Source organism: Eublepharis macularius, chromosome 11 (genome assembly GCF_028583425.1).
Source record: "Eublepharis macularius isolate TG4126 chromosome 11, MPM_Emac_v1.0, whole genome shotgun sequence".
In the NCBI taxonomy this organism is placed as follows: domain Eukaryota; kingdom Metazoa; phylum Chordata; class Lepidosauria; order Squamata; family Eublepharidae; genus Eublepharis; species Eublepharis macularius.
In genome coordinates, this window is record NC_072800.1 from 95,348,041 (window position 1) to 95,374,374 (window position 26,334).

At 64.3% G+C, this 26,334-nt stretch overlaps 2 protein-coding genes across 4 annotated transcripts in view; one reads left to right on the forward strand and one right to left on the reverse strand.

The window, feature by feature from the left end:
- Positions 1–181: 181 nt before the first annotated feature.
- On the reverse strand, positions 182–6,970 carry CDK5 (cyclin dependent kinase 5). Its single transcript, XM_054991650.1, has 12 exons — positions 6,852–6,970; positions 6,656–6,744; positions 6,477–6,544; positions 4,235–4,295; positions 3,815–3,871; positions 3,584–3,679; positions 2,251–2,325; positions 1,521–1,617; positions 1,364–1,433; positions 1,165–1,225; positions 892–972; positions 182–596 (listed from the first exon to the last, which is right to left on the reverse strand). The coding sequence occupies exons 1-12, from the start codon at positions 6,886–6,888 to the stop codon at positions 510–512; spliced, it is 879 nt and encodes a 292-aa protein (XP_054847625.1). The 5' UTR covers positions 6,889–6,970; the 3' UTR covers positions 182–509.
- A 2,158-nt stretch (positions 6,971–9,128) lies between these two features.
- The window catches only part of SLC4A2 (solute carrier family 4 member 2), a 34,828-nt gene continuing 17,622 nt past the window's right edge, over positions 9,129–26,334 (forward strand). Inside the window, exon 1 of one of the 3 annotated variants that reach the window (XM_054991632.1) lies at positions 9,129–9,202. The gene's annotated coding sequence lies outside the window, so the exon portion shown is untranslated. Of the gene's footprint in view, positions 9,203–19,219; positions 19,279–26,334 lie in introns of those variants that run through there. The other 2 variants (XM_054991635.1, XM_054991633.1) reach the window with 2 other exon arrangements.

Consider the following 26,334-nt stretch of genomic DNA (forward strand, 5'->3'; position numbering starts at 1 on the left):
GAGCAGAAAGAAGAGAAACTCCTTCGATGTCATCTTTGCTATAAAAGAACACCGATCCTACCTCCGGCCCAATTCTCCTGGGGAGATAAGAGGGGGGAATAGCCTCTCCCCTTCGCCCCTCCCACGTCGCTGGGGTGTTTGTCAAGCCCAAACAGCAAGAACGGCAAAGGGGGCTGGCGGAGGGCCGAGAAGCATTTTATAGAACTCAGAAATACTCACAGCAGTTCCAACGCTTGTTTCTCCCCTCCCCCCGCCCTCCCCCCCCCCAGCCAGATATTTAACATGATTATGAGAGGTAACGGAAAGGGGATTGGGAAGTTAAGTGGCAGAGCAGGGGAGGGAGCAGCTGGCCTCCCCCCCCCCAGCCCCTGGTCCCATTGGGATGTCCCTCCCACTGGCCCCATCCAAGGGCCAGCTTCCGAATCTCCTGTGAGTGGCCAAGAAGCCCCTTAGCCACGGCTAGCGAGCCCCACCTGGCCCAGAGGGAGCTGCCTCCGGTGGGGGGGGGCTTAGGGGGGGCAGAAGTCTGTGAAGTAAGGGTGCTGCAGCGCCTCCTCGGCTGAGATCCGATGGACTGGATTGCACTTCAGCAGGTTCTAGAGGGCCAAGAGAGAGAGGGGGGTGGGGTGGTGAGCAGGGGGGGGGGGAGAGGGCTGGCTGCCCCTCCTCCCCCTAGCCCTGGTGGGAAGGTCTTGTCTCCTGCTCCTGGGCCAGGCTGGCCTGGCTCGCTCTGCAGGCCTCAGCGGCTCCCTCCCGTGCCTTGTGGCCTCCCCTTTGCGAAGGCATCATAAGGGTGAGGGGCTAACATGGACCCCGCTGCGGGGCGCGGAGGATTCCGACTGGGGAGGGGCAGAGAAGAGCCCAGCAGAATGGGGTGGGGGGAGGACTCACTTGAAGCAGGTCCCGGCCGGTCGTATTAAGCTTGGGCACCACGTTGACCAGCGACGTTGTGGCAGGGTACATAGGGTACGGCTGGGAGGGAAGAGTGGGAGAGAGGCCAGGGGAATAATAATCTCCTTAGAGAAAGCCATTGCTGCCTCCAGCCTTGGCACGGCCCCAATCAATCTCACAGAGCACAAAACCAGTTCCCAGAAAATGAGGCAGCCCCCCCCTCCCATTTGTCCCCCTCCCAACCCCTCCTCATTGGGACCAAGGCTGATGTACCTTGTAGTCTGGGAGCTTGGTCATGCCCGGCCACTGCTCCTCCGTTGGGGTCCCCAACAGCGTGTCAGAGTCAAGGCTCCTTATTCCAAGATGCAGAAGATCTTAGCCCCCCCCCCGCCCCGCCCTGCGCAGGACCCCACCCCCCGGGTGAGAGCGGCTGACGCCGTCCTTGCTTCCCCGTGCCCACAGCCAAGGATATCTGAAGATTCTCTTCAGCTGGTCATCGACATCGTTGCCTGGGAACAGGGGCCGTCCAGCATTGGCAAGCTCTGCGGGGGGGGGGGAGATCAGAGAACTTGGCACGCTGCCCCTGCAAACAGTTGTGCCTCCACAGCAGCCTCAGAGAACATCCTTACCGGCAAAGATGCAACCCGCAGACCACATGTCGATGGACGTGGAGTAGAGTTTGGCTCCAAAGAGCACGTCTGGAGGGCGATACCAGAGTGTCACCACCTGAGGGGAAACACAGAGCAGGGTCCCGGCATCACAGCATGGAGCACCTGCCCTGGAAAGCGCCAGACTAACAACGCCACCCGAGGCCCGGTGGCTCCAGCGTAAACCCACCAATTTCACTGGGCTGGGGTCACGCGGCATCGGAGGGCAACTGCCCATGCCCACAGCCACAGCAGGCAGCGCAGGGCAAGACCCAAAAGTGCCATGCCCGCTTTCAGCTGCTGCTGCTCCCATCATATCAGAGGAGCTGCAGCTTCTGTTTGGTTTCTAGTCCTCATTAAGAAAGATTCTGCGGGGCTGCCCCCTTTCTTCCCAACCCCACACCTAACCCTCCTGAGGCTTCATTCCCAGAGACCTAATACCAGATCCCTGGAGAAAAAACAGAAGACATTCAGGAATTATATAAGGCCTCTCCCACCCTACACACACCCCATTCTGTCACCTAAACAAAGCATGCAAGTTAATGCAGTGTTGCACAAGCTGGGGTGGGGAACGGGGCCAAAACTCTGCGGGAAGTGTAGCCGGTGTCTTCCTGAGCCATTTGCTCTGGGGACACGAAGGGACTCCAGCAGAAATAGCGGGGTGGGCGGGGGGGGCAGTGCATCTGGGACGGCTCCCCATAGCCACACCCACCTCAGCTGAATAGCAGCGGACGGGGATTCCGAAGGCCCTGGCCAGCCCGAAGTCAGCCAACTTCAGCTCCCCGTTCTGTAGGGAAAGCAACAGCAGGGGGTTCTTGTGTGACCAGACTCTGTTGAGCAGACCCCCCCCGCCCCAAATCCTCAGAGAACCAAATTCGTTCCCAAGCTGAGGACCCCACCCCCCGTCTGCTCGACCCCTGGGGATCCCAGTCAGGGCCTGCCTCAGCTTCCTCGCAGGTGGCACTCCATCCAGCGCGTGTCCCTACACAGCTTTTTAAAAGGACACGGCGGACCTGGGCAGGTGAGGCCTTTTGTGATCGACGCTGCACTGTCCTGCGCAGAAGCCTCCTCCTCGGACAGGCGCAGAAGGGTGCGCACGGGAGATGCTCAGACTGCACTTTCCAGAGCTGGAGCGACCGGGATCAGGGAGGGGTTTCCAAGAGGCCAGGAGGCAGCTGAGCAGGCCCAACTGGCACAGAGGATCTGGAGCTGCCTGGGCATTTGGTCTGACCCAACAGGGCGGGGAAATGCCAGCGGAGCCCTGCCGAATCAGCCTAGCCCACTGCCTGTTTCTCACCAACCAGAAAGCCTGCAAGCCGAACATGAAGGCAGCAGCCCCCTGCCCCAAAGCAACAGATATTTGGAGGCGCGTTTCTGCTGACTAGGACGGCTCCGTTTGGGCCTCATAGCAAATCGCTGTGAACAGGCCCCTCCCCCTCCCGAACAGCTCTGGGGCCATCACCACCTCTTGTGGCCCTGAGTTCCCTAACTGAAAGGTGGCGTAGCCCTTCCTTCTCTTTATTCTGCACCAACTAGCCCTCCGTTCACAAGCACGCCGGGCGGCCTCGCTTGGAGCGGCCTCTGCTCCCTCTCTGCTGCTAGGTGGGGCCCTCCAGGGTTTGGCGATTCCTCCGGCAGCCCCGAGATTCAGGGTCAGAGGAAGGGGACTGTCCTTTTCACTCCCCCCTCGCACCAGGGGGAGCTTTCCCACTGAGCACTCCTGAACCCTGCAAGTGTTCCCCGGCAGCATCCAGAGTGCCGTGGCGCCACCTGCCCCCTCGGAGATCCTTTGCAAGCTCTGTCCACTGACCCCCCCTAGGCTTTGCTTCCTGTCATTTAACATAAGGGGGCCAGCCCTCTTACCCCCAGCTACCATGTTTCCCCAGGAGCCTTTGGGGAGGGATTCTCTCCAGCACTCTTTGGACGTCCATCGCTCCTCAACACACACACACACCCCGTCCACCTGCAAGGCGCACTAAAGGCTGAGGAGGCACAACTGCCCCCTGCAGGCGTGGGGGGAAAGGGGCCGCGAAGGTGGGACTCACACGGTTGATCAGCAGGTTCTGCGGCTTCAGGTCTCGGTGCAAGACGTTCCTGCTGTGGCAGAATCCCAGGCCTTTCAGCAGCTGATACATGAAGGACTGCGGAGGAAGAGGGAAGGGTCCTCAGTCTCCCGGGCCAGCCTCTCCCCAGCGGCCGCCGAGGCAGGCAAACCACAGGAGGACAGCTGGAGGGAGCCGAAGCCCCTTCCCAAGCGGGTCCCTCCCCACCTTCACCTTCACAATCTCGGGGTCCAGGTCTCCATTGCAGCTGTCAAAGTACTTCTTCAGGTCCTGGCAGGAAGGAAGGGCAGCAGTCAGTGGGCGGCCAGGAGCACCGGAGAGCAGAGGGCTGGCCAACGCGACGAACTCCCACAGGTGCTGGCCCTTCGTAAGGAACCTCAGGATCTCAAGGGCTGGTTTGGCCCCAGAGGGGATCACGGGAGCCGCCAGCAGGTGGTCAGCAGGAGGGCAAAGCAGCTGTGCTGGGAAAGGGAATGGCAAAAGACCGCGCCTGGGAGGTTCTCCAGGTGCTGCTCCCCCCAACTACTCTGGACCTGGGCCTGCTCAGAAGTGACGTTCCTTTGCCCTCTCTCCCTCCATCACTTCCCAGCCCACCCCATCCTTCAGGGCTCCAGTTGCCCTCCCGCTCCTCACCTGGTCACAGAATTCAAAGACCAGCGTCAGCTTCTTGTCGCTGTGCAAGACATCATGCAACCTGGCGGAGACAGCAAGGGTGCCTGTGATGCCCTTGAAAGATGCCCGGGGAAAGGCTCTGCCAGCCCCCCCCGGCTCATCACACCCAACACGCCCCCCCCCCAGGAACTCTGAAAGAACAGGAAGGACCACAGGAGAGGATGGCCAGGGCTGGCTGCACTGCCCGTGGCCTGGGCACCAGAAGGGGGGGGAGGTGTCTGCTTTTTCTCCTTGTGGGGTTGTGGCCAAGGGGGCGGCGGGGGGGGGAGAGTGTTCATTTGCTTTCCAAGCACAATGCAGGAGCTCGGCTAGAGCAGACCAGGGAGAGTCCGTCTAGTCCAGCCTCCCGCCTCACAGCTCCTCTGGAGGGCCAGCACAGGGCACAGAGGCTGAGGCCTTTCTCTGAAGCTGCCTCCTGGCCTCGGGGCTCAGGAGCGCCCTGCCTGTGAATGTGGAGGGTCCCTTTGGCCACCATGGCCGATGGCCACCGACAGACTGCTGGTGCCTCCCTGGACCAGTCCAGTCCCCGTCTCTGTCCATGGCCAGCTCTACATCCTCTGGCAGCGAATTCTACATTTTAAGCACTCGTTGTGTAAAGAAATATTTTCTTCTGTTCGTTCCAAAGGTCCCCAGTTCAACCCCCAGCAGTTCCAGTCCAAAGAATCTGGTGAGAAGCAACGGGAAAGACCCTCTTCCGCCCAGGACAGAGGAGGGGCTGCCGATGAGAGGAGCCAAGAGCAGCCGTGAGACCAAGGAAGGGGGCTTCACCTGGGGCTCAGGGGTGGGGCTTGCGCTTCGCAGGCAGGAGGCCCAGTCTGTCCCTGCACCTGCAGCTCAAAGGATCAGGCGACGTGGAAGGTCGCTGCGAGAGACCTGGGCTGCCAGTCAGAGCAGACACACCTGCCCCTGTGTCTGGCATGCAACAGGGGTCTGCTGAAGGCAGCTTCACCTGTGCCCTGTGCTTCTGCCCAGGCCCCATGGAGGGAGGATGTGGGTGTTGTCCCTGGGGTGCCCGACTGCGGTGGGTTGCCATTGGCAGCTTGGGTGGGAACTTCTGTTCCAAGGAGGAATCACGGCCCAGGCCTGCCAGAATCCACATGGGTGGAGATACTGGGCCCAGAGGGTTACTTAACAGTGGGGCTGTCCTAATGCCCCCCAATCAAAACCAGGAGACAGACTGGGAGACGGAGAGAGACAGGAGGTGACCAAAGGGGGGGGATGCTGCCATACTGGGAGACTCCAGCTGCCTTCACACCGACTGGCCAAACACGCACTCGAGTCAGGCCACAGAAACGAGCTTTCCAGGCCTCACCAGTGACTGTGCATGGGAGTCAAGGCGAGACAGGGCCGCTCTGGACTTGGTTCTGAATGGAGACGGAGGGCCAGTGCAAGGCAACCAGGGTGGCTGCACCGGCTAGGAACAGTCACCGCAATGCTGTTAAGTTCGGTGTTCATGTTGACAGAAAGTTGTCCCCGAAATACACAACAGTCACTTTTAATTTCCAAAGAAGGAACTTGGCTGAAGGGGGAGGGCTACAAATCCCTTCTGAGCGCCTGGAAGCTCTTTGAAACTGAGCCCCAGGAGGAAGCACTCCGGCGTCAGGAAAGGGCCCCCCCCAGATGCGAAGGGCGGTGAGCAGCCCAGAGCCAGCCTGGCTGCAGACTAGGCCGAATCAGCCCGGATGGGGAAACCCAGGGCCAGCTGAGAAGCCCCCGGGAGGATCTCTAACGCGGGCCAAGGGGCCAAGGGGCCAGGCCCGGGCAGTTCCGCTCGCGTCTGGGGAAGGCGAGGCGCGCTGGACCCGAACGGGACATCTCGGGGGCTGCGGCCAGAACTGACTCTGAAGCGGAGGCCGAAAGCAAAGGCGGCGCCCTCCGCACCAGGAACGGCGGGAAAGGTGGTGAGCGCGAAGCCGCCCACGTCGTCCTGCCCCAGCCGCACCCGCCGGCCACCCCTGCAGTGCTGGCCGCCGCAGCTCAGCCAGGCCGCGCCGGGAAACGCGGGAGGCGGCCGGGATGCCCGCAGGGCTGAGGCAGGCCCAGCACCCCTGGAGCGGGGGGGGGGGCTTGCCCTTCAGAGGGAGGCCGCGGGGCGGGGCGCCAAGCGACGCCGGGCGGGCAGAGCTGTTCCTGGGCCCCGCACGGGCCCCTGAGGGACGGGCGGGCAGAGGCCCGGCCCGGCCCGGCCCCGAGGGCGGCTCACCGGACGATGTTCTTGTGCTTGAGCTCCTTCAGCAGGCAGATCTCGCGCAGGGCCGAGCTGGGCACCCCCTGCAAGGCAAAGGCAAACGGCGGGCAGGGCGGGGTGGGGTGGGGGGTCTCCCCTGGGGCCCGGGCGCGCGCCCCCGCCCGCCAGAACTCCCCACCCCCCACCCAGCTCACCTCGTCGTCGTCGTCCAGCCGCACCCGCTTCAGCGCCACGATCTCGTGGCTCTCCCGGTTCTTGGCCTTGAAGACCGTCCCGTAGGTGCCTGCGGGGGAGGGGAGAGGAGGGCATCAGGGGCGGGGGCGGGGGCGGGGGCAGGGGGCCGCCGCCGCCTCCTCCACGCCCTCCCCACCCGGGCCGCGCGGGGCTCACCCTCGCCGATCTTCTCCAGCTTCTCGTACTTCTGCATGGCTGCCCGGGCGCCCGCCCAGCCCCGCCGCCCGCGCCGCCCGCGGAGCCGCTCGCCCCGGCCAGGCTGGGACTACGACTCCCGGCGGCCCGCGCGCCACAGCCGCCCCCACCGCCCCGGAAGCGCTGCGAGGCGGGCGGAGACTACGACTCCCGGCATGCCGCGCGGGCGGGGAGGAGGGGCGCCCGCAAGACCAGCCCCGCCACGCCAGAGCGGCGCTTGCGGGCCAGGCGCGCGTGTCCGGCTGCTCGTGGGCAGGGGACGTGAGCGCGGGGAAATCTTGCGCCACGTGCGCTCCGCCAGGTCTCCCTTAGAGGCGACCCGGAGACTCCGGGCAGTGCGCAGTGTCGGCAGCCCGAAGGAGCAGCCTCTCCGCAGCGAGCGTGTCCAAGGTATTGGCTGCGGCGTGCAGAGCCCGTCGGGCCTTGGCACGGGACGCCTCTGCAGGTGCCCGCCTGCGCCTGGGCGAAGTGGGCCGCTGCCCGCACACGCGCCTCCTCTGGGGCGGCCCCTGCCCTGGGGAACGGCCTGGCTGGGGAGGTCAGGAACGCCCCGCGCGCTCTCCCCGCTGGCTGCCTCCTGCGCAGGGCCGTGATTCTGGAGGGCCTTTCGCTGAGGGCGGGGGCGCTGCGCTTTCGCTGAGGGCGGGGAGAGCGGCTTTGGTAAAGGGGCCGGGACTGCAGCCTGCGCCGCTGGGCACTGCCCCTTGATGTGTGCGTCCGTGTCTTTGAAATGTCCTGTTTAATGACTTAAGCTTTGTTCCAACAGTTTCATTTCCATGTTTGGATTTCTGCGTGCTGCCAACTGTAACCCAAAGCCTCGTTTCTGGCCCCGGGCTGATCATGTTGTCTGGCACTGCGTCATCTGCCTTGGGCGTCAGTAAGAAAGACAGCCTATCAGTAAATAAATAAAATAAAAAATGGAATGGCCCTCCCTGAATTTGCTTAGCCTTCTTTGAAAGCCATCCATGCATCCTCCAGCGCTCAATCCCACACTTTAATGACTGGTTGGCTGAAGAATTCCCTCCTTTGTGTCTCCTGTATCTCTTGCCCATCAACTTCGTTGGGGGCTCCCAACTTCTAGCACTTTGGGAGAGGGAGGAAAAGCTCTTGTGGGCTGGATGGAGGCTAGAATACCAGGCATTTCCCCCATGGCCTCTTCTGACAGCCCTGCAGGGTAGGCCTGAGGTCTTGTCCCTTCGCTGCCTGCACCAGGAGTTGCCTGAACTATCCCAGTAGCACAGAAGGCCCACTCAAGAGCCCTGCTGCAAAGCCTGCCCGAGGCACTCTTGGCTGCCTGGAGGGAGGGCTGGTGCCTGTCCCCTCCTGCCCTTTGAAGGAAGACCTGGACTTTGGGGGGTGGGAAGAGATGCCCCTTCTTGCCAGGGGATGGAGGACCAGTGAATTAAGAGCCAGCCCAGCACAGCTGGCCCAAGTGGAGGCTCTGCCCGCGTGTGTGTGTGTGGGGGGGAGAGGAGCTGCCTCTCCCTCTGCAGATAGGCCAGCGGGGGGGGGGGTCGGCATTTCTCCCCAGCCAAGCAGCCGGAGGCGGGGCTCACTGAGGCCGGCGCGGAAGGGTGCAGACACGTGTGGCTGTCGTGCTCTGCACGGCTGCAAACACTGGAAGGGGCTGGAGGCTGCGGACCAGGTGTGAAGCTCCGAGGGGAGGAGCGCCCTGCGCGGCGGCCAGCGCAGGCGTGTCTCCGGGGCCGCATCGGGGCGGCCGCGCGCAACAGTCCCGCAGAAGGCCTCGGAAGGGGGCGCGCGCAGTCGCTCCGCTGGCAGCAAGGCCTCCCGTCGGAAGCGAGGAGACGGGCTTTGCCCGAGGCGGTCGGAATTGGGGCGGCCTCTGCAGGCGCGGCGGAGCCGGGCTGGCGTGAAAGGGGACGCCGGGCACAGGCCAGCCCCGGCGGCTTCCCCGCCCCCCTTCAAGCTGGGCTCGCCGGCGGCCGGGCACGCGCACAGGGGCGGGGCGCCCGTCGTCTACCAGGAGCGCCAAGGCGAAGAGCGGCCCCGGCGCGGGAGGGAGGCGGAGCTGCGGCCGCCTGGGCCCCGGGCGGGGCGGGGGGGGAGAGGGCGCCTCTGCACGTGGGAATGGAGCGCCGCCCAGAGCCGCTCCCCCGGGCGCGCCGCCAGGGCAGAGCCGAGCCCGCCCCTTCTCGGGGAGGTGCCGGGCGGGCGGGCGGGGGGAGTAGGGGCCGCCCTCGGGCCGGGCAGCCGTGCGCGGGGCGGCGTCGGGGGCGCGCCCGGAGAAGCGAGCTCTGCCTCTCTGCCGGAGGCTCCGGGGGCGCGCCAGAGTGCTGCGCTGCCGATCGGTGAGTGGCGCGTGCGCGCGCGGAGACGGGAGCGACTGGGCGCGCGAGGCTGGGGCCGGCTGCTCGGTGGGAGCTCCGGGCGCGCTCCCGCCTTGTCCGCCGCCCGGCCCCGCAGCTCCCGCGCTGCGCTCCGGGCTCCTGGCCCAGCTTGCGCGTGGCGCCGGCGAGAGGCAGCCTGATCTCCCGCTGCCCCGGCAGGACGAGCCGCGGTGGGCCAGGGCCCCTCCGGCCGAGGCGCGGGGAGGGGGCGAGGCAGGGCTCGGATGCCGCAGCCTGCAGGGCCCGCCGTGCCTCCTCCGGGGGGGGGGGTGGGCGGTCCCGCCACCCGCGAGCGCCCCACGAACCTGCCCCCAGACAGGCAGCGGCTGAGATGCGGGGCGGGGGCTGGCCTGGCTCCTGCGGCGCCCCGCTTGGCTCCCCTGGGGCGCCAGGCCCGCTTCTCCGTCCCCTCCGCGCCCAGGCCGGCTCTGCACGCCCGCGGGTGCCTGAAGGCCCGGGGCCGGGTGGGCGCAGCGGCGGGGCTGATGCGTCTCCGGGCTGGCCTTTTGGTCGGGCCGCGGCAGGCCCTGGGCTCGGCTGTCTCTGGGTGCCGCCGTCTCGGAGGCCGCCCTCCAGTCACGCGCGTCGGCTCGGGCGGCGAGCTGGCCCCGAAGGAGCGAGCGCAGGGGGGCTGCCCTCGCCCGGCCGCCTCTCCGGGCCTGCAGGCGGCTTCCGGGCGGGGCGGGGCGGGGCGGGGTGGGGGGGTGCGGCCCGGCCGGCCCCCTGACTGGGCAGCCCCGAGGGCGCTCCTGGGGGGTGGGGGGGCAGCGTCAGCAGGGAGCCCCCCCTCCCGCGCCCCGCCCCCTGCTTGCTGCCTGAGCGGCCCGGTAGGGGTGGGGCGCTCGTTTCCCGGGCGGGGGGGGGGGGGAACGGCCTTCCCAGTGGCCGTTGCTGGGAGCAGCTGGAGTCAAGCGCCTGCAGTCCACGTGCCCTCTTGCCCCCCGCAGCAGGCACCCCCGGGCCGGGCGTTGTAGCCAGGCGAGTTTGCCGCTGGAGGCGGCGGCGGCGGCGCTTGGGCCAGGCGTCTCCCTGCAGCTGGGACAGAAAACAGGCCGCCTGCTGCTGGGGGTGGGGGGGTAGGGGGCTTGGTACCCCCCATGGGCCTTGCTTAACAGCCCCCCCCCCCCGGTCTGGCTTCTGTTGTGGTGGTTTCCACATGTTATCCGAGGCTTGGTTAGAGGTCCCATCCGGGGCCACTTCTCCGGCTCTGGCCCACACAGCCCAACAGCTTGGCCATCAAAGGAGCTCCCAGAGGGAGGTGGCAGGTGCCAAACCAACCAACGAAAAAGTTTTCAGAAGGTCTTGACCAGGAAAGGGGGACTGGGTGGGGGGCATGCGGAATGGGATCCGCTGGGAATGGCATTCCTATCCTCGCCCTGCCCTGCCATGAAGGACGGGGTGCCTCGCTTGCTTCCTTGGCTGTGTTGCCACCCCTTCTAGAGATGGGAAGCCCCAGGAAAACAAATGGGGAGAACTCTGGCTTTCAGCGTTTATTGTGTTGTTTTCCCCCTGTGTTTCTGAGGACTTTCCCCCAATTCTTCCAGCTTTGACCAAGAGTGTGGGTGTGTGACTGGCCCAAGGTTACCCTGCAGATTTTTTGGGAAGAGTGGAGATTTGAACCTGGGCCTCCCCTCCTGAATGAGGGCCGGTGCTGACTGCTCGTCTCTCTCTCTGGGCAATTCAAGGTGCTGGTTCTTCCTTAGAAGGCCCTAAATGGATTGGGGCCAGAGTGCTTGCAGGCCTCCTCCTCCTCCTCCTCCCCCCCATACTGTGTCCAGCTTGCCTGCTGAGGGCCCCTGCTCAAGCCCTGCTCTCTGTGCCCCCCAATAGAGGTAAGGCTGGCAGAGCTTTTCCAGTGGTGGCCCCTGGCCTATGGAATGCCCTCCCGCTTGGCGGTCGCCTGGCCTCCCATCTTTCTGATGGTCTGTGCCTAGACTGAGGACTGTTTTGTGAATGTTGCTTCAGATTGCGCTGCTTGTTTTTACCGGCTGTTACATTCTGGCTTGAATTGGTGTGGCATGTTTTTATTGTTTTGTTTTCATTTATTCTACTGGGCTGTTTTGTTGGTTTGTTTTATTGTTGTGTGTTGTTTTGTGGGCCTGTTTTTATTGTCTTGATTGGTGTTGTTTTCTTGTTTTAGTTGTGACCTGCCTTGGGCATGTCTGGAGGGGAGGCGTACACATTCCCCGAATAAATAATTTTGGAGGACACCTCATCACAATGCCTCTAGGCTTCTTGTGTGTGACACACAGTGTGTGATGTGGTTTGCGTGGTGTTGTCTGTGCTTAGATGGTGGTCTGGGCTCTTTCCCCAGGGTCAGAGGCCTCTTTCCAGGGCCAGATTAAGACACCGGGAGCCCCCCAAACTCTGCCATGGTTAAGGGGCTCTGTAGCATTTACACCCCAGCAGGTATTTAGAGGGGATGCTTGAGGGAAGCCCCCTTGCATCCGTTTCCTCAGCTTGTGCTGGGATCCCAGCCTGCCTGCCTGTTGGTGGGCGTTTGTGGCCCCTGTGGGCAAACACCTCTGCTCGTCACTCCTCTCTCTGCCGAGGGGGGTGGACCCATTGCCCCGTAGGAGTGCCTGGCTGTGGGCGGGGCTTGTGGCCGGCACACCTGGCCCAGAAGTTCTGCGTTTCGGGCGGTCCTCTTGGCTCCCACTCTCAGAGGGAGGGTGGTCTTGAAGGGCTCGTTTCTCGTTTCTCGATCGTGTGTCTGTGTTTGGCTCATGGAAATGTTGCTCTTTTTCTCCCGTGATGCATTAGAGAACAGGAGGGGTCAGGGGTGATTACTGTTGTGGGGATAATAATGACATACTTTGTAAACCGCTCTGAGGGGGCATTAAGTTGTCCTGAAGGGCGGTATATAAATTGAATGTTGTTGTTAGGCTGTCCAGAATGGTTGGTATATGAGCACACTGTAATTATGTTGTTGTTACTAAGTCCCAGCGCTGCTGCTTACCTTGAAAGGCTTCAGCAGGCAGGCTGGGAACGGGGCCCTGAAAGGACCCCCCCTATCCCCAGGATTCCGGCCAGCCATCTGCTGGGGCCTTCCCAGTGTGCCTCCCCTTGAAAGCAGGGACAGGGCCTTTTCTGTGGGGGCTCCTAGTTTATGGGACACCCTCTCCTCGGCTGCTCAGTCGGATCTGCTCTCGACTCTCACAGAGTAACTCTTCCCGTGTTCCCGGGCGGTTTCTTGGTTGGGCTGGCTCCTTCGAGCAGGCATACCTTTCCCCCTCCCTCCTCCCGTTACAATTCAGGCTCTGTCATTCCTGCGTCTCTTATTGTCTCCGTGATGCTTTTGCCCCTCATCCTTGCATCCCGTGTGTGAGTCTGCCATCTGCGTTGCCGTTTGCTGCCCCGGGAGCCAGGTGGTTGACAGGCAGCCTGGAAAACTCCAGCAGAACTAGAGGAACCACACTCCACGGAGGAGCATTGGGTATCCTTGCCCGGTTTCAGCCCTCCCTCTTCTGCCAAATTGTCTTGAGTCTCACAGGCAGGCCATGCTCTCAAGTGCCTGTGCTTTTGCGTGATTTCCCCTGTACTGCACCTGTGCGCATGGCGGTGGGTTGAGCGAGACTTGCTTGCGCCGGTTGGTGTGGAAGTGCTGGTCAGTGTGCACATGGCTGAGCATTGAGTGTGAAGTGCAGTGAAAATTCTGCCTGTGGCTCGTTCACACATGCAGGCTGCCACTGATGCTGTAGTCATGGGATGCTGCATGAACCTGTCCTATCCATTTATAAAGTTTTAAAATTACACACACACACATCCTGTCCTTTCAGGCAGTTTCTTCTCCCCCAGCCTAGCTGGACAGCAGGGGTAACAGCTCCTGCGGCAGAAATCTTTCCCTGTTGCCTGGCATTGGGGACACAGCCCTGGGTGGAACATGATCTGGTCAGGAGGACGCCAAGTCAGCATCCTGGCCGGGTTCCGGACTGCAGGACTCGGTTGCTGGTCGCTTTTCTTGACTGATTTCCAGGCTCCTCGGCCTGCTGGGATTTTCTTTGTGTGCGCTCTGTATTTATCTTCTGCAGCATTCTTTTTTTTTGAATTAAGGGAGAGTCTCAGAACCTGCAGTTCACAATATTTTGCTGTGTGTGGGTTCCAAAAGTCCTTAACAACTTGGCTGCGGGATGGGAGTGGGTGAGCAGAGGGGACACTTGCCCATGCCGTGCCAGTGGCCCTGCCCCGACCCCACATCCTCCAGCTCTTGTCCTTCTTCCCCATTCATTGTGCGTAACTTCTGTGCTGAAGACCCCCTTGGCTGGCTCCTGACCCTCCTCCCGGTGGGAGAGTGGTTCTTGGTGGCCCAGAGGGAGGGGTCTTCTGGACATGCTCGTTGGTGGTGACTTCTGGGACTGAGCTCTGACAGTTGCAATCCAGTTCCCTGGCTGGGTTCCGGTAAGCCCTGGGTTGGGGGGGGCGGGGGGGGGGGCTTCTTGTGACTCTCTCCTGCCCTATAGGCCCTCTAACGGCCTCTGCATTTCCCGCCACCCAGGAGCCAGACAAGGAAAGGCTACTAGAAGAGAAAGTAACCAGTTTTTAACTGGAGGGGGGAAGCAGAAAATTAAACATCAGGTGGGCCTTGAGAAAATAAAAAGGCAGCAAATGTTGACCACTCCCAAATCTTTAGAAAGAAGCTGGCCAGAGGAGGGGAGCTGACTGTGGCACGTCTCCCTCCAAGGTAAGGGGGGGGGGCATTCTGTCTGTCTGTCTGTCTGTCGGTCTGGGGGAGGTCAGTGGTCTTGGTGAAGGCTGAAAGGGCCTCCTGGCTTGTGGTTATGGCGTGCTGCTGGCTGGCATTGACTGGAGACTTCCAAGAGAGGGCTGTCAAAGAATATGCTGGGGGGCTACAAAGGGTGTGTGGGGGGGGCAATGAGCATGTGGGGTGGAGCTTGCAGGTTATGGTTATAGGTGACGTCCCTAGTGCTGGGATCGTTCGTGTTGAGAGATGCCCCGTGCAGGTGTCATCTGGGGCCCCCTGTCAATAGGGAAGGTGTGTGCGGCAGCGGCTGCTGCTGGGTGTGGCAGGCAGGGCCCAGCGTGCATATGGCCCGTGTGTGAGCTGTGCGGCTTGCTTGCCCCAGACCAGAGCCATCTGGGGCAGTGCCCTCTCATCATTGGGGCCATTTGGGTGGCTCTGAGAAGGACCCAGGCCCGGCAAAGCAGGCAGAGCCCTCCTAATGGGTACCCAGCATCTGGTGAATCGAGGTCTGCTACCTTTCGACACCGAGGTTGCCACTGGCCACTCTGGTTAATAGCCATTGGGAGAAATTTCACGGAGGAAATGCCTTATCTAAGCTTCCTCACTTCTTGTGATCTGAATTTAACTGGGGCTGCTTCTACAAAGAAACAGTTCTCAAGGTACCATCGCTTTCACCCCTGCTGGGAGTGCAGAAGCATTCGTAGTGGCAGGCTTTACCTTGCCACAGCTTCTCATCGTGTGCCGTTGGAGGGAGTGCTTTTTTCAGTTTTTTAGGGAAAAGATCAGCGACTGACATATCACTATGATCGATCTCCCTCTGAATTCCCAGCTTTCATTTTTAAAAAAGTAAGCATCCCTTTTCATTGCAGAGATATAAGGGGAAAGGCATGTCTTCATAAGGAAAAGTGCTAGAGATTTGTTAAAAGTGAAAACTGGAATTCAGAGGAGCTTGTAGAAAGACCATTATAATGCTATCATGATACCTCAATTGCCAGGGTTTTTTGGGGGGGGAGGTGAACCTGCACAAATGTGGGCCTTTCCATCCATGTAGCATCCAAAGGCACTTTAACTGTCATCTTTCCAAAAAGGTTGTCCCAAACCAAGTTTGGGTAAGATCACCACAAAATAGGGGAAAATATGGAAAGTGAACAATACGAGGACAATATTGTGTGGATGCTCCAAAAAACCCTGGTTTGGTTTGGATTCCAAATGAAGCAAGACGTCCCAGGAGCGAAGCAGTCTGGGCGAGAACGTACTTTGGTTGTCAGTTTTAAACCAACTGCACCTCTGTCAAGAACCGCTCGATGGAAGTGTAAAGGGGAGAACTGGTGTGCTGGGCGGGGGGGGGGGGGAGCGTGTTGCTGCTTCTAGGCCCTGCTGTGGCTCAGATTGCCTGGAATTCATCAAAGTACCCTCTGGTGAAAACGCCCTCCTCGGGGCCTTGTTTCTTTCCACTCTGGGGGGAAAAGACCCTGGTCTGGGCCGTTGAGCCCTGCAGCCGGCACTTTCCGACAGCCAGCTGGGTGTGTGTTTGGGCTCTGCCTGCCAGAGGAAGGCTGGGTCCTCCTTGAGGCCCAGCCCAAGGGGTGCCCGATAGGAGGGAGGGTCCTCAGGTGGGATTTTAATCAGGGAAGCCAAGTGGCTGGAATGGACCTGCTCTCCGACTTCTGTTTCCCTGCAGCTGGCAGTGCGGCAAGGAGTGGGCAGCCTCGTCTCCTCACCGTCTCTCCAGAGAGCAAGACACAGCGCTAAACTGTGCAGGGGGGCAGTCCCCTGAGGGCACAGTGAGGCCCTTATTCTGCCCCCTTATACACCACCAGCAGGGAGGGGGCTAAGAGCAGCAGGAGCTGAGCTCAGCAGTGGCAAAGACACAAGCTGTCACGCAGCATGGCCTGTGGAACTGACTGGGACTTGGAGTATTGCAAAAGTTGGATAAATATCTGGGTGACGGGGTTAGGGTTGGGAGGATCTTCTCAGGCATATCCCAGCAAGGTCTGGAAGGAGGCTGGTCTGCCCCCACCCCACCTCGTTGGTATTTTCCCCGCTGGAGAAAGGAAGTTGGTTGCCGGGGCTGGGTCTTGGGTCTTGCTCTGCGTAGTCAGGATCTGGCCATTGGCTATTATAGTGTCCTCTCTAGGCGGATCATACTGGGGGGCGCTCGGCTGTCGGAACTTCTCCTTGGAGCTGCTGGGAGGGCTGGGTGCTGCTTGCCTGCTCTTCTGGGAGGGGTGGGCAGAGGATCAGCAGTTGGGAGCTGGGTGAATAAGTCTGGGCGCGGTCATTTCCCCCCCCCCCCCGTGGTATTGCACGCATACACCCCTTTTCTATCAAATGCAACCAGGATTCTGTGGCTTGCTAAAAAACGAAGTCAAGAAAAGCCATTTCCTAGCCGGAGAACTTGCGTTGAGCCCAGAGGCGAGGCCTTGTCCGCTGAGGTCCGGGGGCTCCCCGCCCGCGCCCGATTCCCCTGCGGGCTGCTCGCAGAGGAGTGGAGGAAGAGCCCGGCTTTCCCAGCGCCGGCTGCCCGGGCTGGAGTGCGTGGCCAGCTGCAGTCGCTTTGCGGCCTGGCTCGTCAGTGACTCGCGTCACGTTTCAGAAGGAACTCAAGGAACCCGCGGCGCGGGGGGGGGGGGGGCAGCTGCCTCCCGCAGGCCACGTGGGAAGGGAGGGCTGGAGTTTCAGGTGGCGAGAAGCAGGACCGGAGGGGCCTTCTGACGCGTGTCTTTCTTGCACGTATAAAATGTGTGTGTGGGCATTCCGCTTGGGAGGTGCTCGCGCCAGACCGAGGGTTGACGGCGCAACCCTGTAATCTGGGGAGGGAGAACCCTCCGAAGCATTCCGTTTGGCAAGTTTGCAGCAAGCTGGCTTTCCTGACCAATGAGCGCCGCTGCCGAGGCAGGACAGGGAGAGGCGGTTTCACAGACGCAAGGAGCTGAAGTCACGAAGGGCTTCGCATGACCTTGACTCGAGCCCTGTCAGTGGCGGGCAGCCAATGGCGTGCCTGCAGAAGGGGAGGGATGCTGTGCGTGCTCCCCACCGGTCTTGAGAGTAAACACGATGCAGCGTTTTGCAGCAGCTGGAGTCTCCGAGTCAGCCTCCAGAGGAGAGCTGCCTAGAGCACGTTACAGTAGTCTAGTCTCAAGGTCCCCAGGGCGGGACCCCAGGTGGCCAGAGCAGCCGTGTCCAGGCAGGGGGGCCTCTTCCAGTCCGGAGAAGGCCCTTTTTTGCAGCTGCATTTAGTTGCTTCTTTAGGAGGAGGGTCTGCAAGCGTCAACTGAACTCCACCAAAGGTCGGGAGCACACAGTCTTGTTAAGCTCTCTGCAAAGGCTCTGCGGAGGCTGCCCTGGGAGGCGTCGTGGCCCCAGCGGCCTCCGGTCCGGGATGAGGGGACACCCGGTCCTTTCGAGGCAAAAGCAACTGGGGGCAAGGCCGAAGCAGGCCACCGCCTTCCGGGAAAGGAGTCGCCCGTGCCCGGGAGCCTGTTTGGGGGGCAGCCCGCAGAGCGCTTTCCTCTCCGGGAGGACCGTACTGGGCAGCAGGCGCCCAGGTGTCGGTGGGCGAGAGCGGGTGGCCGGCTGAAAACAGGCCGTCTCCTGGGAGTGGCCCCCAGGCGGGCACCGGAGGGCTCGTCTGCCCCCAGAAGGGGCCGCCCGTGCGCTGCTGGCTTGCGGCGGATCAGCAGCCCCCGGGAGGGGGGGCGGGGGCTGTAATGAAGCCGGCCGGCGCTTTCGGCCCCCTTCCTCCTCCCTCGGCGGCGATCGCGGGCTTCGTGGTTTGGAGAGGGCCTGGCGTAATTACCCCCTGTCGGAGCCGCGGGGCCGCCGCTGGGAGGGGCCGTCGGGCTGTGTGGAGGAAGCCCGGCATGAGGGGCTGGGCTGGGCTGGGCTGGGCTGGCTTGTTTGCGGAGCAGCGAGAGGCTGTGCCGGGGGGCTGAGGGGGGGGGCGAGGCACGGGCGGGCGCGACTTGCCCGGCCCCTGCGGCCAGGCAGGGAGTTGCGCCCTTCGCTTCTGCGGCTCTGCTTCGGCTGCACCCCGGGGGCGGGGGGGGGGGGCGCTCGGGCTCCCTCTCGGCGCCTTTGCCATGGGAGGGAGGCTGCCGCGCACTTCTGGCTGGGGAGTCCAGCCCGTGTGCTTCCCCTTGCGGGGAGGGGGGCACGAGCGCCCGCAAAGCCCCCTGCGCCGAAGGCGCGAGCAGGCCAGCAAGAGGGGCCCTGAGCCGCGGCTGTTCTTCCGCGGAGGAACATTTCGCAGCAGGCGGCCAGGTCCGGGCTGCGCGCTCTGCCAAGGCTGCGCGGGGAGCCTGTGGCAGAGGACGGGACTTGGCCGCGACCCTCCCCATCCCGGGCGGCAGCCGTGTTTGTCCGGCGGCTCCCTGCGGCGGGTCTCGCTGTTTCTCTGGCAGAGGCTGGGCCAGGCACAGGCCGGCCTGCCGCGCAAGGAATGCGCTTGCATCACCGCCTCCCACAGAGCTCTGTGCCGCTGCCAGGGGGCGGGCGGCCCCGCGAATCTGCAGGGCACCATCGGGACAGTTTGAAAAACAAACTGCTTGGCTTGTGCCCCGCCCGGGAAGGGCGTTCCCTCCCTCCCTCCCTCCCACGTGCCCTGGTGAGGCCTGATGGATCCCTTAGCCATGGAGGGGGGGTGGTTATTGGCCTCGAGCCCGTCCAAGGCCAACGTGCCAGCGGGGTCAAGAAGGCACCTGAAAAGGCCGAGGGGGTGCCCATGTGTGGAGACTCGGTACCACTGGGTGCGGCGCAGCTCCCCCTAGGAAGGGGGCACGAAAGTGACCTCCGGCTGGAGCTGGGGCCTTTCCCTCCCCACGGAGGGGAGATGATCGGCCGCCGCCGCCGCCGCCCCGCAGGTGAAGTGGCTTTCCCGGTCTCTCGCCGGGCTTCCTCCTCTCTGGGAGGCGCAAGAGTTCCGCGCACCTGGGCCGGCCGGCGAGCGTGGAGTGCCTCCCCGGGGGTGTGGCTGCCGGCTAAGTGGCCCTTGCAGACAGTTGGGCAGCCTCGGGTTGTTTGGAGAGGGCGGGCGGGCGGGGGGGGGGGGACGTTTCCCGAACAAAGGCTTGAGCCGCTGCCGCGCCGCCTCCTCCCTTCCTCGGTCCAGCTCAGGTATAAAAGGGCGCCGGGCGCAGCCGTCTGGCAGGAGGCGAGGCTGAGGCCGGCCCACGGGCCGTCGGGGGCGGAGGGCTGCCTCCAGGGCCTCCTGCTCGAGGGAAGAGCCGGCAGCGAGCAGAGCCGAGCAGGCCGCGCTCCTGGCGCCGGGCCCGGGGGGAGCCGTGGAGGGCAGTGCGGGGCCTGGCCGCGCTCCGGGAGCCGCAGAGGACGGGGGGTGAGTGCCGGTGCGGGTTGCTGGGGGGCTTCGGCGGGTAGTGCCCACGGAAGGCAGGGGGCAGGGAGCGGGGGGCTCGGCCAGGCCTGGGTGCCTCTGCCGGCGGCACCCGCGGAGCTGCCTGCCTGCCTGGGGCGAAAGGCAAGAGGGGCTTCGGGGGTGCCAAGCGCTTTGCAGCCCCGGCCAGGCAGAAGGCGCCGCCGCCGCCCCAGGCGTGGGCACAGGCGACCCCTGGAAGGCGTGGGCCTTGAGGCCGGGTCTTCCGGTCAGAGGCCCCGGGGCCAGAGGGCAAGAGGCCGAGCCACCCTTTGCCAAAGGGCGGAAGGAACTGACGGAAGGAACGGGGCGCCTCCTTTCCTTTCCGCGGTGCCTGCTGAGGAAAAGGGGCTGGGCACAAGCTCCGCCGCGCAGCTTCCGAGCCCCTTGGCGCCCCTCCCTGGCCGGGGTTCCAGGCCAGCCCAGCGCCGTGCTGGCTATCCGGCAGCAGCCCCTGCTGGCCTGCGCGTCCCGCCTTCTGCCCCTGCTTTCAAGGCCAGGAGTGAGTGGAAGGAAGGGGCCCGTCCTGAGGCTCGGCCACAGCTCTGGCCACGCCGCAGCTTTCTTTTCGCAGCCCAGCCGCCGCCTCCTCCTCCTCCGGATCTAAAATGGCCTACCTCGCAGGGTTCTCATCAGATTCACAGACAAAAACATACGAAGAGTTTGGGCCACTCGGGAAGAGCTCCCGTTTGGTCCTGCCGAGAATGAGGAGGAAGAAAGTGATCATAGGAACTGCACTTCAGGAGCACCTCTGAGCCTGCGCAGAGTGCCTTTCCTTCCACCTCCGAATAGTTGTGGCCGGAGGAGGCTGTCGTGGGCTCTGGGCTGCCTGTGCCTCCTCGCAAAGCACCGTCGCCTCCCCCTGGGAACAAGCCAGGCGCCGGCAGGAGCCCCCTTCCAAGCCCCGACCACCCGCAGGCAATCAGGGCAGCTGGGGAGGGGGCCTCCGGGGGCTTCCAGGCCGGCCGGCCAGCTGCAGTTTCCGAGCAGGGCGCTGGTTGCGCAATGCTGGGCTGCCCCCCCCCCCGGCCGCGCTCGGCGTGCCTTTGCGCACGTGCCCCGCGAGGCCCGCCGTGATTCATCCGCGCTCAGGATGCGGGCAGGGCAGCTCGTTTTAGCTGGCAGCGGGCGGGGGGGGGGGCTGGGCGCGGCTGTCCCCGGCCTGGCGGGCCTCCTGGGGAGAAACCCTGGCCCTTGCCCCCAGAGGCCCCGCGGGAACGGAGTGGCACCAGCAGCCCGGGGGCTCAGGCAGCAGGCGTGCCCAGCTGGGGTCCCTTTGGCAAGGGGGCGGGTGGGCCACGGCTGCAGGCCTCTCCTGCCCTTCCCTCTCGACGGGTGGGGAGCCCAGCCTGCTGCGGAGCTTCCGGCCTGGGCTGAGAGAAGGCAGCCTGGCAGAGGAGGAAGGATCAGGAGGAGAGCCGGGACGGTATAGCAGTTGGGGGGGGGGCGCCTGCGGCACCTTGGGCCAGTCGGTCTCCCGGCCTCCCCTTTGGGGTGTGACAGCGAGGCCTTTGGAGGCAGGGATGGGGCTGGTGGTCCTGGAGGAAAAGGCCGTTTGCTCCAGGCCCTTCCCTGTGGCTGCAGGCCCGGCTCCCAGGCCTGGCGCTGGCTCCTCCCTGGACCAGCCCAGGGCTCTCTTGAGCCGGAGACGTGGGCACCGTGCCAGGGCCGCCGCCGCTTAACTTCACAGTGCAAGCGCAGGACTTGAGCCCTGCTTCGAGGGTCGGCGGCACTCCAGGACACTCGGGCGTGGCTTGGGCTGTGAGAAGGAGCCTGTAGCCCTCGTGGCTGCAGAGACCTGCTTGCTGCCTCCAAGCATGACTGAGTGGGGCTACCAGAAGCAGAGGACATGATGCGGTGTGAAGAGCCATCTGCCAGCGGGTATAATTTATGAGGATTGTAGGATTGAAAGTCTCTGTCTGGAGAAGGTGCGTGTGTCTGCCTGTTGGTTAGCCAGTGAGTTGAAGAAGCCCAGCCTCCCTGGGACTCTGTCCTGGAGAAGAGGGTAGCCTCGGAGCCAGGTTCTGGCCCGCTTGAGTGGCAGATGCCCAGGAGAGGCAGGGAAGAAGACTGCCTCCCCCAACGATGACCTGGTGCTTGGTGGCCCCGAGGGATGCTTCGCAGGCATCAGGTAGGTGAGGCTGGGGGGCTGCAATGAGGTAGGTGTTGGGGGGGGGAGCAAGTCTCCCTCCCCTAAAACACGGCTTAAGAACAGACTGTGCAAAAGAGGGGCGTCCGATAAGGCCTGCAGTCGGGTGAGCACCCAGTTCCTGCTGCCTGCCGGCCAGGGATGAATCTGTGGGGAGCCTTAGAGGAAGGGGGTTTGTGCCTGGGGGGGGGCGCTGTTCTGCTCTAAGCCCCAGGCCTCTTGGCTGCCAGCCTTGCTTTGGTTCCCAGCAAGTGAAGCAGCCAGCCCCGTCCCCCCCCCCCACCGGAAGCTCTTTGGTGCACAGTTGCAGCCCTTCCCGGGCACTGGGCTCCCCCCTCCAGCACACTTCCCCGAGGCAGCCCTTTGGGAAAAGAGGCCGCTTGAAAGAAAAGGGACCAGTTAATTACAGGCGGCTTCTAGGATCTGCGGCTAAGGGAGGCAGAGGGAGTGGATCCCTCGGCATTCCAGGGCCCCGCCACGTGCCAGTGGAATCCGGTCCCAGATCCCTGGAGGCGGGGGCTCCTTGGAAGCCCTCTAGTCCAGTCTCCCAGCAAGATGCCAGTCCTGGCGAGCATCTGTGGCGAAGGCCCAGGCCCACTGCCCAGCCCCTGGACACAAGGGCACCCCACCTCCTCTGGCGCAGTTTTCTTGGTGTGGAGGACTCACTCCCGCCTCCTGCTTTTTTCTTGGCCAGTAGGCCGCAGGCGGTGGTTGGTTGGAGACCTGCCTTTGGGCTCTGGCTCCGCTCCCCAGCAGCTGCCCGGGCTGCTCCTGCAATTGGCCTGGGGGGGGGCACTTGGGGCCGACTGCCCTGGGCAAAGCCCTGCTGCCCTCCCTCCAGCAGGCAGGCTCTGGAGTCCCGAGAGTGGCTCCTGATTCCCTGGCCTTGGACAGGAAGGAAGGACGTGCCCTCGACATACACACGTGGCTTTCCCAACCCTGATACGGCCCTGGGGAGCCCCTCTTCGCCTGCTTGGGAAACTGACCTGTATTGATGGCTTATATGTGAACTAATAATGACAGCAAGTGTGTGTGTGCTTATATATTGCCCTTCTGGATAGATGAGTTCACCACTCAGAGTGGTGAACAAAGTCGGTGTTGTTGTTATCCCCCGCCCCCCATGCAGCTGAGGAGCTGCGCTGAGAGGAGGGGCTCACCCAAGGCCCCCCGCTGAGCTCATGGGAGCAGCAGGATTCCAACCAGCAGAGTGCTCTCTCACAGCCCAACCAGGTACCCACGAAGGTGCAGCCGCTGCCTGTAACGGCTCCCTGTGGCTGTTGAAAGTTTGAGCCAAGTTTTCCCTGCAGGCTCCGGGGCTGCCAGGGGTCCTCAAAGGCGGCAGTGCCCTCTCCCGGGGAGGGGGACGAGGGGCTGCTGCTCTCTGGGCCCGGAGCCCCGGGATCCCCGCGCGTGCTGCTAGAGGGGGGGGGGGCTGGCTTTGGAGCAGGCGAGCCCCTCCCGCCCCCTTCCCACCCCACCCCTCCGCACGAATGAGCGGCAGCGGGTCTTTCAGTCCCTCCGCTGGGAAAGGAAGGGGAGGGAGGCTTTTGTGCCCCCTCGAAGCAGAATTGCCTTCTGCACCGGGGAGCGGGTGGAACGGCAGGCGCCCCTGGGCTCGTCCTGCGCCTGCCTGCAGGTGGGCAAAGGGCCTGCGCTCCGGGGGCCCCTCGGGAAGGCCGCAGCGTGGAGGGGCCAGGGCAGGCGGGCAGCTCCCCTTCCCCGCCGTCCTCTTGGCTTGCCCCCCTCGCCTACTGCCTGGCGGCTGGCACGCCGAAGGGGGCTCAGCAGCGCCGGTCTGGCCGGGGGGCAAATGGCCTCTGGGGTGACTTTGCCCATAATCGCCTTACCGGATCAGGCGGGCCAGCCGGGGCTCGCCCCTGGAATGTGACCTCCCCCCCCCCAGCACTGAGAGCCAGCAATTAATGCGGGGGGGGGAGATGCGGCCCGCTGCGCCTCCGCCGACAAAGGGCTTTTGTCCGTGGGGAGGGGGAGTGGCTCGGCCCGCCCCCGGCCCAGGAGTGGCCCTGGCCAAGGCAGGCGCGCTCAGGCTCCCGGGCGCGGGCCGGTGCGCCGCAGGCTCCAGCTCCGGCCCAACACGGTAGGTAGGCTGGGGAGGGGGAGAAGCGGGAAGAGCCTCCACGGCGGCTGCCCAGCCCCATGGGCACAAGAGCAGGGGTAGCCCGGGCCGTCTGCAGAGGGCACGCAAAGGGCGCTTTCCAGTGCGGCAGGCGGCGGTGTGGATGGCAGGAGCCCGAGTGGCCTCCGGCTCCGGGGCAGGCTCGCTCTCAGCCCGGCTCGAACTGCCCCCCTGCCCCGCTGAGGGGCCTCTCTGGAGCCCCCTCCCGGCCCGGCCCCTCCAGGCAGCGCCCCGCTGTCCGCGCGAACGCGGCGGCTCCCCGGGGGTTTCTCCGAAGGGTGGGCAGAGAAGGGGCAGAGCTGGCCCCGGCGGAGCGGCGTTCCTCCTCGGCTGCGGGGAGGCGCTCCGGGGCATTCCAGGCCCGCTTCTGCCAGGCGGGGGTGGGGGGGGGTGCGTTGCTGCCTGCCTGCCAGGCCCCTCCCCTATCCCCAGCCGTCCTGTGTGCGGCGAGGCAAAGGTACTCGGCAGGTGCTCAGAGGAACGGTTGTTTGCCCCTGTTGGTCAGCGGCGGACCCTGCGCGCAGTCCGGGACGTCCTGAAGGTTCCCCGGCTGGGAGGCTGCATTTCGGCCGGCTCGCAGCGTTCTGCTTCCCGGCCTGCCCTTTGGCCGTCTCGTTCCGGGGCTGGAGAGGCCCGCGCAGCCGCCGCCGCCGCCCCCCCCCGCCCCGCCCCGCCCCGCCGGCCGGCCCGTGAGAACTGGGCTCCGGGCTTCTTCTCAGCGCGGCTTTCCCGAGAACAAGCTGCGATGTGTTTACGCGCCTCTAATCCTCCCTCCTCCTGCTCCCCGCCTGGCGGCCGGATTAAGCGGAGGAATCTGCTCATTCCGAGGGGCGGCGGCGGCGGCGGTTCCGAGCCCAGAACACCTGCCGGCCGGGGCAGGACCGGCGCGCCTCTTCCAGCCCCCTAGCCCGAACCCCCTCCCCCTGCTGCCGCTTCCCCCTCCCCCCAGGCCGCGAGGCAGAGCTGCTCTGCGCCTGAGCCGCCTGCCACCCCCCCCCTCCCCCCGGCCGTGGCGGGAGAAAGTGCCCGGTGCGGGGCGCTGCTCCCTCTGTTCGCTCGCGGCGGCTGGGGCGGGCAACTGCAGCTCCCGCCGCGCCCGCTCGGTTCCCCCGCCGGTGGCTGCGCCTCCCCGGCCCGCCCTTCGCCTTCGTGGATCAAGAAAGGGCTTCGGGGGGCCTCCAGATTTGCAGGCTGATCAGCAGCCGCCAGGCCCGCCCTCTGCTCTGCCGTGGAGCCCGGCTCTGTCCAGCTCGGACGGGAGGGGACGGGACGGGGCAAGGCGCCCTGGCCTGGAGAGGGGCAGGCAGAGGCAGGCCGGACCTCCCGCTGGAGCAGCAGGACTGGCGCCCAGGGGCTCCCGGGAGGCCGGCCAGAGTTCCAGGGCGTAAGCCGAGCGCTGGTGCCTGGCCAAGGGCTCCGGCCCTGCCACTCGGGCTGGCCTCTCCAGCGAAGGGGCAGCCTCGTCCGCTGCTCCTGCCGGGCCGAAGCCCGCCCGGGCGATCAGCGCGCAGGTCGAGCGCATCAGCGGCGGTCCCCGCGCAGCAGGCGGGTGGGCGGGCGGGCAGGCGCCCCACGAGGGCTCTGTGCGGACAGGCCGAGGAATGGGCGCTGCCTGTGGGGAGAGGCCGGGGGTGCCTCGGGACCTCGAAGCAGCCCTGTCGGCTGCAGCCGGGCTGCCCAGAAGGCCTGCAGGCAGGGCCCGAAGTGCCCCAGTGGCCCCGGCGCCGAATCCGCTGGCGGGCTCCCTGGGAAGCAGGTGCAACTTCTTTTCATGGGTTCTATGGGACTTAGAAAGCAACTTTCACAAAATTTTAAGAAATAACTTTTTTTTCTTTTAAACTTTTTAACAATTAATAAAATACAACTTTAACAAAGATTAACTCTTAAGTGCAACCATACAAAAAAACCCCTCCAAATCAACCATGTCCTTGAAAAGGCGAACAGTTCCACACCCGAGAGGTGATGCTGCGTCCTCTCCTCTCTCATCCACCTGGAGCACCCCAGGCTCCAGGCTCCCGTCTTCTGGTTGGGAATTTCAGCCCTGCAAAAATAATACAACCCCAGTAACACCAACCACACACAATACACAAACGCCGCTTTAAATCATGTTTCACATACAACGTTTGATTACCTTATTCAAGGTGATAAGAGCTTATAATTTATTAAGCTCCCCACAAACAGCCTCCTCCTCCGCAGCCTGCCTCTGGCTTCTGACCCCACCCCGCGGGGCTAAACCACTTAACCTCACAGGGTTACACAGGCAGCTCCCCTTCCACGGGGGTGGTGGGCAAAGCCCGTCCTGCCGCAGTGATGCGAGTTATGGTTCCCAGGCGAGCCCCGCAGCCGCCTGCCGGGGTCAGCATTGCGCGCTGGCACCGGCAGCGGCTCCCGGGTGGTGGCACAGGCTGCCAGGCCGCCGGCTCCCTGCCGCTTCTGGACTGCATCGCTCCCCGCTCCCTAAACCGGGGCGGCCTGGCGGTGGTTAGGGGGGCTGGAGCTGGCCGTGGGTCGGGGCTGGCCTGCGGGGCCGAGCAGGAAGCGGCCGGGCGGCTCCGTGGGCCCCTGCCGGGCTGTTCGGGAGAGGCCGCCCTGCTCCCGCGGGAATGCTGGAAGGCCGGTCGGTCTAATTGGCGCCCGGAATGTGGCCCTTCTGGCTTGGCAGAGCTCCGGCGCCCCCGCCGTGCCGAGCCGTGGCCAGGACGCCGGCCTGCCTCCCAGCCGGGCACTCGGGCCG